An 11,721-nucleotide genomic window follows, 5' to 3' on the forward strand; every position below is an offset into this window, starting at 1 on the left:
GGCTTTGTTTGACTACTGTAGAGTGAATTTCAGATTTTTTTTCCCAAATACGAAACAAATGAGAGATTCAGGGTGTCCATTCAAAATCAGTTTTCCAATTCCCGAATTTTTCCCGGATGGCCAAGGAATAAAAAAACAGATGAAAAAATGGTCTTGCGAGTTGATATTTTGTTGTTTTTTTTTTTCATGCAATATGAACAAATTTGAAGGACTTGATCCAACTTATTTATGAATTACATTTAATAAGGGAGATTATGGGCATAATGAACACACGGGGCGGAATAGAGACCCCCTTATTCTCTGAGCATATGCATATTTCATCAAATTTCCATGCACTGTGTGAAACCTGTATTGTATTTGAACTGTTTAACGGTAAAAGTGTATGTTTCTGCATACCATAATGTTTGACACCCATTAGTAATATACAGTCGCCTCTCCACATCTCGATATCTAAGGGATCATCGAGATAGGGAGAGATCGAGACAAAGAACAAATTTTGGATGAATACTAGATTGAAAAACACTCCGTTGCTAGGAAAGTAATACACAAACAGACGTCATTTTGCTCTCCCAATTTGTTTTGAATCCCAAAACTTTGGTCTAGTAACCTTCAATATTGGTCTTATCGACATACGGAGAGAAAATTGAGAACGAAAAATCAACAGAAACACATCGAGATACGGAGATATCGAGATAAGGAGGATATCGAGATATGGAGAATGCAAATGTACCTATGCAGAATGAAGGGACCGAACAAAGCATCGACATAAGGAGAGATATCGAGATGTAGAACATCGAGATGTGGAGAGTCGACTGTAATTTTTTTTAAATTCCACGAAAGTGTTCATTTTGCTCCGATACCTTTTTACAAGCCTTGCTTTTTACCAAATTTTCAATCCCGTTTCTGACATTTGAAATGTTTTTATACCATGAATGAATGCAATGGACATATGCACGGGTTCACTATTTGACGTTTTAGCAGTACCGTGTTATTTATGGGACCATGGCAACCAGTGAATTTGGCACCGCTCAAACGTCAAATTAGTGAACTCATGCATTGGTCCATACATCGTACTATCTACGAACTTGGTAACCAGCTAAGGGTAACTGAAAAATATTGTCATTTCATGGTCTTAAAATAAGCATTTGCTAAATGTGTCCATTATGTCCCTAATCCCTCTAAATTTATTAAATACTTTGAGCTCAAAACGATTTGGATTTAAAGAGAGTTTTGGCCAAAAAGATATATAATTGTTGTTGAAATATCTAAAAGATCGTCCACCCCCTAGAATTCATAGGAAGTCCAGAGAGATTTTGCAATTACAGTCATCTCTCCCTTACTCGATATTGAAGGGACCATCGAGTTAGGGAGGTATCGAGTTACAGAACACAAATCCAGTGCAACTGCGATCCAAGGGACCATCGAGTTAGCCATGAAAACCAACTTTTACTATGCTGCCCGTAACTGCATATTTGTAACATTCGACAAAAGTAGGCATTGAGTAAATGGAACACCAAGTGAGCATTTAATGGCAGTATGGGAGAAAACTAAAATTTCTAAAAATTACCAGGAACTCAAAAGAGCTTATTTGAGGCTAATATTTTGTACAGCTCATATCGCATACTGGGTGAATTGTCAGAAAATAATTCTGATAGAAATTTGATTGCTATCACATTACGAGGCCCATTCATAATCTCAATGTGACTGTTATGCGGTTATAATTACCAATGTGACAAAACAACTTGGTATTTTTTTCGAATTTTCTAGAACAATCTCATAGCTTTCAGTAAGTTGATCGAAAGTATTTATCATTTGATGACTCTCCATGGTATTAAAACTCCATTTTGTCAAAAATGTCGAATGTGACTGTTTTGCAGTTATGGGCAGTATGGTTCTCTAACTCGATATCGAGATACGGAATATCGAGTAAGGGAGAGTTAACTGTATATAAATAAATTACTGCTCTGTGTATCCAAACTTCCAGAAAAGGGCAAAATCCAATATCCAACACATTACTTCCTAAGGATGCCTACGGAATAATACGTTAGCCATGGCCCATGGGTGGTTCCTGGAGAAATTCTTGATCTGGCGAACCTTATGTTGGATTCAAGGAAAGATGTTTTTAACAGAAACGATATCTCCATGATTGCATCTTCCAAGCAATATTTAAAAGATTCGATCAAGAATCTCGACGGAAACAACAAAAATGTGACCAATTTTAATTTTTCATGAAAGATCTTAAAATGGAATTTGTTGGGGATGTTTGAAAGAATTCCCTGTGAATCTGCAGAAATCCATACAAAACCCAGGGCCTTCATAAGAATTTTGTCAAAGATCAAGGACTATAGTCTATAGTCAAACTATAGTAATCCAGACAAAGCTTCATCAAGAACCAGTATCATCAACAACCTCAAAAACACGCCGGACGGAACTTTTAATTAATAGATCTCAGAAGAAATATACAAAACATTTTATTGGCTTAGATTTTCGCCAAGCTCTATGAATATACTAAGAATTTCAAGCAAAGCAGCCAAGATCTTTACCAGTAAAAACCTTATTTGCAATCATTTCAGTGATTGTCCAGAAAGTACTTTTAAGAAAAAGGCCAATTATTGGTTCGGTTCCCGTTAGGATTATAGCAAAGATCACAGCTAATCAAAGAATCACATCTTAATTTCTAACAAGTAACTTGGTCACTGTCGAGTATGCTCAGCGTCCAGAGCAGCTTTAAAGGATGTCATCGTAGGGGATCTTCTGGTTGCTACTGCCAATTGATTCCAGCATTGTGCCCCGTATATCAGTATACTTTTCCCGGAAGCTGTTGTATGGGCTGGCACAACGAAGGAAAGTGTCCTGTCCATTCGTCCTCTTCGCAGATGTTGTAGGAGGTAACTGGGTAGTTCACTATGGTACCCTTTTCTCAAGAGACAACAGGTCCGGTGGTAATAGTTCGCTTCGAGGTCTCGTCCAAATACGGAATTCCGGAAAGTAGCAGTCGTGTCGCGTCTTTTCAGATTGAACACAAATCTGACTGCTGATTTAAACGCTCGGTTTAATTGTTGCTTTTGACCAACAGAGAGGCCAGGGTAGTATACCGTATCGCAGTACATGAAGAAAGGTCCAATTACTGCTACAACCAGCTTTCTGCGGGATTCGGTAGGCAAAATGCTCGAAAAACGTCTAAACGTGCGAAGTGTATAATAGACGTTCCTAGTAACATCGTTGACTTGTTCAGTCCAACAGAGGTTGCTGTCCAATTTCAGGCCGAGATTTTTCACGCTACTGGAAAGCTGGATGGGTTGCGAACAGAAGGAGATGCTGTTGTTCGGGGCGATGGTGGCGTTGCGTGAAAAGATGATGGCCTGCGTTTTTCTCGGATTGGGAAACAGTCCATTGGAAATCGACCAGCGTTCGATTGATGCAAGATCCCTGTTAATTTTGTCCACTAGTACGTCTACTTCCTCAATCCGTCCAGAGGCATACAGCTGCAGGTCGTCGGCGTACCGTTTTGATTCATATTACGGACAGCTTTTTATTCCGGACACTCTTCTTTGTATGGGAAACATTTCACACGAAATGTTTCAATTTTTGCCGTTCAAAAGTGCACACTTTCGAAGCTAGTTTTAATAAGCATTTTTCATAAATATCGATGCAAATTTTCAATGCCCAACTACCTTAGACGTCTGTTAAGTAGTTTGTCGATTTCAATCAATTATTTGACTTTTCTATTTATGATTTTTCCGGAATTCGAATCAAAGTGTCCGGAAATCAGCGTCCGGAATAAGAATCATGGGAAGTCCACACATTTCCATTTATTTAAAATTATTCATGTTGCGGAATCAAAATCTTCACCCACCATTCGAAAGCTAAGGGTTTTCAAGGCTCGATAACGCAAAGGAATCATACAAACTGATTTATTGTATATGTTTTTTGATGAGTAACACTTCACTGAGACCTTAAGTGTCCGTAATATGAATCAAAACGGTATAGGTGATATTCACATTCAATTACGTCGGCTATGCTATTGATATATAAGGCCGGTTTGATACTGACAAGAAAAGGAATCGCCTATCTCGATGCGTGGAAAATTTCTCCCAAGAAATGGTCAAGAAAATCACTTTTTTCTGAAATGGTCAAGAAAATCACTTTTTACGCAGTTGAGAAGAAATGTCACTTCAAAGGGGGCTCTCTGTAGGAAATTTCTTGACCCTTTCAGTCAAGGAATTTCTTTACTTTTCTTGAGCATACTTAGCTATAGACTGAACAGCATCGCACTTAGGCACGAACCTTGAGGCGTTCCGTCTACCACTGGTAGCTCTGTTGAATAGTCGTCTCCTACACGGACAACCTGGCTTCTTTCACTGAGATAGGACGATATTAAATTGATCGCAGAAAGCGAAAAATTGAATTCGCGTCGTAGTTTGTCTTCAAGCTTCTTGTGTTTTAAGGTTGGTTTGCTACTGACAAGAAAAGGAATCGCCTATCTCGATGCGTGGGAAATTTCTTCCAAGAAATGGTCCAGAAAATCACATTTTTCTGACCGTAGTATGCAGTTGAGAAGAAATGTCATTTCAAATGGGGCTCTCTGTAGGAAATTTCTTGACCCATTCAATCAAGAAATTGTTTTACTTTTCTTGAGCGAAACAGCATACTTAGCTTAACACAGTTAAATGCTAGAGAAAAATCTACTAGCACCATCAGGGTACATCGCCCGTTATCTAGGTTCGCATAAATATCATGTGTTACCTTATGTCGTTTTCGTTTTTAGGAACTGGGTCGGTGATCAACACATAAACAAACAAACGTCAAACAAATTGTAGTCCGGTCGAACCTGAATCGGGTTGGGGTTGAAACTGTGATTCAGAACGGGTTGCGCCAGTTCCAACCTGGGTTCAAAAACGAATTCGACATTAGACAGCGCTGTACTGGTACTGTAACCTCTTCTGTATCCAGATTGGTTGGCAGCGACAAGTGGAGGTTCTGCTTCCTTCAGGTATTCAGAAATTTGCAGAAGCAGGATTTTTTCCAGCATCTTTGAAATTGACGGTAACACGCTAATTGGACGAAAGTCTTGTGGAGTAGCGGGGCATGTCTTCTTGGGAATAGGAGTAATGGAGAGATGGAGGGAAAACATTTGGTTTCGATGATAGCGTTGAAGATGTTGACTAATACAGGGAGTATAGTGGGGCTCAACAGTGTGGAGTTCGGAATTTCACCTCGCGGGAATCGCCCAACGCAGGGGCTACGGTGTGCACTGCCTACCACGCCGACGGTCGAGTTGAGAAAGAGGAAGAGTGAAGCAGTAGTCTGGGATCGTCAAGTCGATCGAGTGTATTCGGGTGGGGTGTATGTATGCGTTCAATCGACACGCAGTTGTAGATGGATTCTACAATATATTAGGGTGTATCCCACATCCCACTTCTTCTCTAAAAAAAAGATGAATCCTTAGGGTATATCATATTGAAAGAAACATTTGTTTATTTGGTAATAGTTATTAATTCGTTCCTAACACTAGTAATTGATTCCAATTTCGACTTCCGATCATATTAAAATAGTTTGTTTGTTTCTTTTTGGTTCTCAATTCGAACGTAGTATAAAAAATTACTTTCTTAAATAAAAGGATAAGCGTTGTAACGCAAACGTCGTTCAGGTACAAATCATAGGTGACTGTGTTTAATCAGTTATCGCTTTTGCTGCTTCCAATAATCTGTAACTCAACAACGTAAACCTGAAATTGTAGAACAAAAGTCTCAGTGGCGTCTCGTCCTCAGTTGAACTTAGCGCACTATACAATACAACATTTTCAACTAATGAATTCGAGGTATAAATATTATTGTGTTCAATATGCGCAACATTTATCTGTGCAATTGATGTTATTTGTCTACCTATTTGGAATGGAGATTGACCTTCGGGTTAAAGTCCCTCTCAAACAACAACATTACAACTATTGGGTGCATCGCACCCAGTGAGCAAACCCAGGTTTTGCCTAAACAATTATCATTTCCGAGGGTCGCGCAACATATCATCATCAGCAAGCGAAGACGGCAAAGCAAAGGAGAGACAAGGTCATGCGTCTCCATCGTATTGCAAATAATTCACGCTTCAGCACAGCGTGTATAAACACAGCAGCAATGTACAGCAATGTACAGCAATGTAGCATTGGAGTTTCAAGACCAACATTGGCGTTGCATAGGTATCAATCCGGGAAATTGCTCCTAATCAATGTCGTATAAAACAGGTCCGATCCATAGTATGTGTTTGCTTGTATTAGTCACGAGATACAAAAAAAACGATCAGCTGATGGTGACGACAAGCCTGATAAAATTTTTATTCGCAGCTTGCCAAACATAACATCATCTGCGGCAACTTTGTGAACTTTCGGCTTGCCGAAGTTAGCATTGCACAACTACCACTTCAAAACTGAAGTTATCACAAATACTTATTTGATGTCTCGGACGCACCTCTAAATACCTCACAACGGCTCCGAATGGCGCGGTATACGAGAGTCGAAAAAGCGCACGCAACTGGCGTCACGACCTATACTGTTGCATGAGAAAGTGACAATGCCATACATGCATTTATGTTGCAGAGCGCTTTCAGGTGTTACGCGATATTGCGACACTCATTTTGAATCCTCATCCAGCGGCGGCAATAACACGCAGAAAATATTCGTTCTTCGTTCTTCAAGAACGCGAAGTTTCAAGTTTGCTTAATCTGCAGCATTTGGTGTTTATTGTTATTCCTTCGACGGTATATCGACCTTTTCAGATAATCGCCTTCCGTGGATTTTTCTTGCAGAGCGTGACGTGAAGACTTCGTAGTAACTAACTTTTTATCAAAATTAATTTTGTATTGTTTCATTATATGAACGTATTTTTTATCGTTTTAAACAAGTTTGCAATATTTTTTTTAAGCTCGACAATCGAAAATATAATCTGGTTTCCATCCTGGCGCAAGCGCTACAGCCTAGAAGCAGGATATCTATTTATTTTGGTTCAGTAGTCACGCTTTTGTATTTTGAACAACACTTTAGAAAGAGTTTTGGAATTGACGACTCAGATGCACTTTACTGGGAGACCTCCAGAGAACAGCGCACAGGTAGTAAAATGTCTCACGATACGCCTCTAAAGAGTCCTCATCAATTTCTTGGCTGCTCCTACACAATCAGCTGTGTTTACTAAGGCAATTACAATCTCAATACAATACTATCCAAATACATAGCTGCGCCTAATGTGTTTTAGACACACAAAAAACGGACGTTATTGTATAGCTGAGGCTATCGGTTCGAGTCTCGCCCGTGTCGGAAAATTGCCTAGTTAACTATAATTCCCAGCACTAACACTTTTATTGATGATCTCCCTTTTTTTCAAAAACAATTCTTTTGGTATAACTGAGCCATACTGCTTAAAACACTTTATTGAGGTGTAGAAGTGTACAAAACGTTGAACGTATTGTTTACATCCGAGAGGTTGCGTAGATTAGCCACCAATTTGTGCCTTACAACTTCCAGCTGCGAGTTTGATGTAAACCAATCGACATTTTTACTAGGATTACTTGAGTTAAATTGAACGTCTGTTCCTATTGGATGCGTGTGGCGCTTCTGAAATATGTTATAATTCGTTTCCAGACTCTGTAACGGAATGTATCATCTCCAAAAATGGAAATTGTTAACAAATTCTACCACCGTTCATCGGTTCTGACACTCAACCAAACCACAAAGCATCGGCATCACAAATACCATCGGCGGCAACGTTAACAACTGTTCACGCACTTCTTGAATGTTTCGTATTCAGGCAGCCATCCCGAAGTGAATGATTGAATGAAATGGTTAATAATTATATCACTGGATTCTTTTTCGCTAGTGTTTCTAATTCATCGAAATCACACTCATTCCGTCGCGAAACATATGGACAAGTTGAAAAAAAAACCCTGAAATTCGTAACACCACGAGTCTTTCCTCATTCGGGTTTGAATAATCCTTTGGAGGAAGAACATGTTTTGTTTTGAATTATTACGGTTTGCGTTGGATTTTGACGATCGTGTAGAGCATGTGGATGTAGAGGAGATATATGTTTGTTACAGTACTTTTCCATCTCGGGTCATCTCTTTCGGGACTCAGTCTTTTCCGAAAATGGTTTCGCATTTCTTGGTACCTTTCCGGGCTACCATTCTTCCGTAAGCAAAAGCGTCCCGCTTGTATTAGTAAAAAGCTACTGTGGTACTAACACAAAATGTGAGGTTAGCAAACGTCCCGATGCTTTATATACCTGCACGAAGCGTCCTGCTCGTGTTGGTAAAAATCTTATGTACGTCCCAACATCAACAAGAAGAATCTTCCTGATTTGTATGTAAGTGATGCTCGTACAGTCTGCTTAATTTTACATTTTCCCCTTCGTGAGCTATTTACGGTCAGTGGTCCATTTCATTTCGTCCCTAAATGTTTTGGTATAATTGATATATTGTCCTAGAATGCATGATGGCCGTCCCGGCACGATCTTGTTGCTCATTTTACTAAAAACCTTTTTTTTTTTTTACTTCGAACGTCCCGTCGATCGAGCAGTCTTTTTTCCTATCTAGCGTTCGTCTCGCAACGCCCTGAACGTTGTGGGGGGGAAGTGTATCGTTGGATGTTGACTCAAGTTTTCGGAACCGTCCCGGTCACATATTTCTTTCCCGTGCTTGATTCTTGTCACCTTTCCGCCAGCTTTTTCACATCTTTTTCCACTTTAATAATGACATAACCAAGTTCAAACTTTTTTTACCGGATTCTCTCAGTAATATTATCAGCACTATTCACTTAGGCGTAATTTTTGCACGAATCACTACTTTTTCTTTCCCTACGGTAGGCGATTCCCACGTGAAGCCATTTATTTTGCCTTTCGAGAAAAGAGCAAAAATAAGCTGGCAGGATTCGCCAATTGTGGAGTTCGGAATTTCACCTCGCGGGAATCGCCCAACGCAGGGGCTACGGTGTGCACTGCCTACCACGCCGACGGTCGAGTTGAGAAAGAGGAAGAGTGAAGCAGTAGTCTGGGATCGTCAAGTCGATCGAGTGTATTCGGGTGGGGTGTATGTATGCGTTCAATCGACACGCAGTTGTAGATGGATTCTACAATATATTAGGGTGTATCCCAACGTATTTTGACAGCTACTAAAGGTACGCTGCATTTTTTCGTATCTTACACGAAAATACTCACACAGATAAAATAGTTATGAAAATCAGTCAGATTTGTACTGAATTCGGAATATAAATTCAGTTTACTCAATTGGCTTGTTTACGCGTATCCAGTTTTTTACATATCATGTTTCTACGTTGAACATTGAGCCAGAATCCAAAGTTTCATAATTTTCCGTGCCCTGGAACTATTTGCAATACACACTTGAAGTCAGTATGGTAAGCGCTTTTGAAACATTGCTCGTCAAATGTTACTACGGGACGAGCTGTCATTATGTAAATTGAAATGTCATTGAGTCTACAAATTTACCGATGGCTAACATTTTTAGGCTAAAACTTGAAAATAAATACCATGAATTTTTCGTCTGTTCTAAGCATTTCCGAGAATCAGATAGCAGTACCTTAGCGGAAAAAATAAATAAAATCCTGATGTATGTTTTGAACAACTATCGAAAGTTAAATTATACCGAACAATGAACAGCAAGCAAATGCGCCTTGTGTTCTTTATTTTATTATACCTATCTAAAATATCGAAAGGGTCGATCGAAAGTCTTCCAAAAACACTGATGTAAAGCTTGAAACTTTTCAGTATACTTAACTCAAAACCGACCTAAATGTCACTCTCATTCCTTTGTATTTGGGCCCCTCATGTGACCTAGGCATTCGGTCAAATTTTCCAAATTATATCAGATTCAATTTCGGCTTTCCGTACATATAGTAAAGATATTCTTGTACATAAAAAAAAACAACTTGCAGGGCTACTTATTTCTGAGGGAGGTAATGGGTTGTGATGAGAAACATGAAAAATACTCCATATAAATCTAACAAATGCATTAAATGACCTCCCAATCGGATACGTAACAAATTATTCTGCTAAGCTATCGATAAATTTACCTAATTTGCATTAAAATATAACAAATGCTATATAAATCCGGAAAAAGTGCATAACTATCTACTAATACTAATGCACAGTCGTGAATAGCATACCTTCTATAGCTGTCAATATACTTAGGGTGTATCCCACAAACAGCTTAATAAACGTCACTGGTACACCATCGCTGCCAACTGCACTCGTCTGAATTTCAAATACCGTTTTGATTCATATTACGGACAGCTTTCTATTTCGGACACTCTTCTTTGTATGGGAAACATTTCACACGAAATGTTTCAATTTTTGCCGTTCAAAAGTGCACACTTTCGAAGCTAGTTCATAAATATCGATGCAAATTTTCAATGCCCAACTGCCTTAGACGTCTGTTAAGTAGTTTGTCGATTTCAATCAATTATTTGACTTTTCTATTTATGATTTTCATGAGCTGTCCGGAATTCGAATCAAAGTGTCCGGAAGTCAGTGTCCGGAATAAGAATCATGGGAAGTCCACACATTTCCATTTATTCATGTTGCGGAATCAAAATCTTCACCCACCATTCAAAAGCTAAGGGTTTTCAAGGCTCGATAACGCAAAGAAATCATACAAACTGATTTATTGTATATGTTTTTTGATGAGTAACACTTCACTGAGACCTTAAGTGTCCTTAATATGAATCAAAACGGTATGGTGTTAGCGACCTCGCGCATTTTCGTGGGTCGAAAAGCGAAAGCATTTGGTCTAGGATTCTCAACTGATTCATTTGGGAGAGAATGGTTTCTGACGCCGTTCAAGGGTTGCGTTACATTTTGATTTGCGAGAGATAGATGACCTTCAGAGAAGAATCGATTTAGTCAACACATTTTCCATGCTTAGCATCATGCCTTTCCGAACATCGACTTTGTTCTGCCCACCCTAGTCTACAGCTGCAACCAGTATCAAGGTACAAGGAAACATAAATTTCAATGATTTGTAGGTAAATTATGCATTCATTAAACGTAAGCTTGTTAGTTAAAAAACCTTTGATCAGGTCAAAGAAAAAGTATACAGGAAAATTTAATATTTTCTAGGGAATTTAAAAGGGAATTAGTACAAATTCCAATAATAATAATTAGATTTTTAACATGATTGACCTAAAGTTGTACTTACAAGTAGCAGTAGGATAGACCCCGGCATAACAAAAACTATTTTGTTATGGCTGAACACATAAAATGCGTTGTACTATAGGTACATCCACCTTGACGATATTCACCACACTTTCTCACATTTTTTTTATATTCGCATTCGCACTCAAAGAATCAAAGATACCTAAACCTCATAATATTACACTGATTATAATTTATATTTAATGATACTCTAGGTAAATTTTTAATTAACACATAAACTTTAGCGGTAGACTACTCTATTATACAAAAATCCCCGGTTAAATCCACTATATTATGATGTTTTAACATTGAGAGCACAATGCTTTTGCGTTCAAAACTTTAATACAAAACCACTAGCACTTTTTAAGCGATTCGAATGTTTATTTTTCATAAAACACTCCCGAAAACTGAAAATGTTCAGCAAAATTAACGTACCCCATTAAACATTTGACAGTTCAACAGCCGACTAAATTTGTTGAAAAATCGGTCGATTGTTGCACCGACGCTTATGGAAGATTAACACAGGGATCAA

General features: G+C 38.7%; 1 protein-coding gene across 1 annotated transcript in view; it reads right to left on the bottom strand.

The window, feature by feature from the left end:
- The window catches only part of LOC5572472, a 61,580-nt gene extending 50,224 nt beyond the window's left edge, over positions 1–11,356 (bottom strand). Inside the window, exon 1 of the mRNA XM_021851234.1 lies at positions 11,194–11,356. Within this exon, the coding sequence (XP_021706926.1) occupies positions 11,194–11,220 (27 nt within the window). The 5' untranslated portion in view covers positions 11,221–11,356. The remainder of the gene's footprint in view (positions 1–11,193) is intronic.
- Positions 11,357–11,721: the final 365 nt, after the last annotated feature.

The sequence above is a fragment of the Aedes aegypti genome, chromosome 3, assembly GCF_002204515.2.
Source record: "Aedes aegypti strain LVP_AGWG chromosome 3, AaegL5.0 Primary Assembly, whole genome shotgun sequence".
Classification (NCBI taxonomy): Eukaryota; Metazoa; Arthropoda; class Insecta; order Diptera; family Culicidae; genus Aedes; species Aedes aegypti.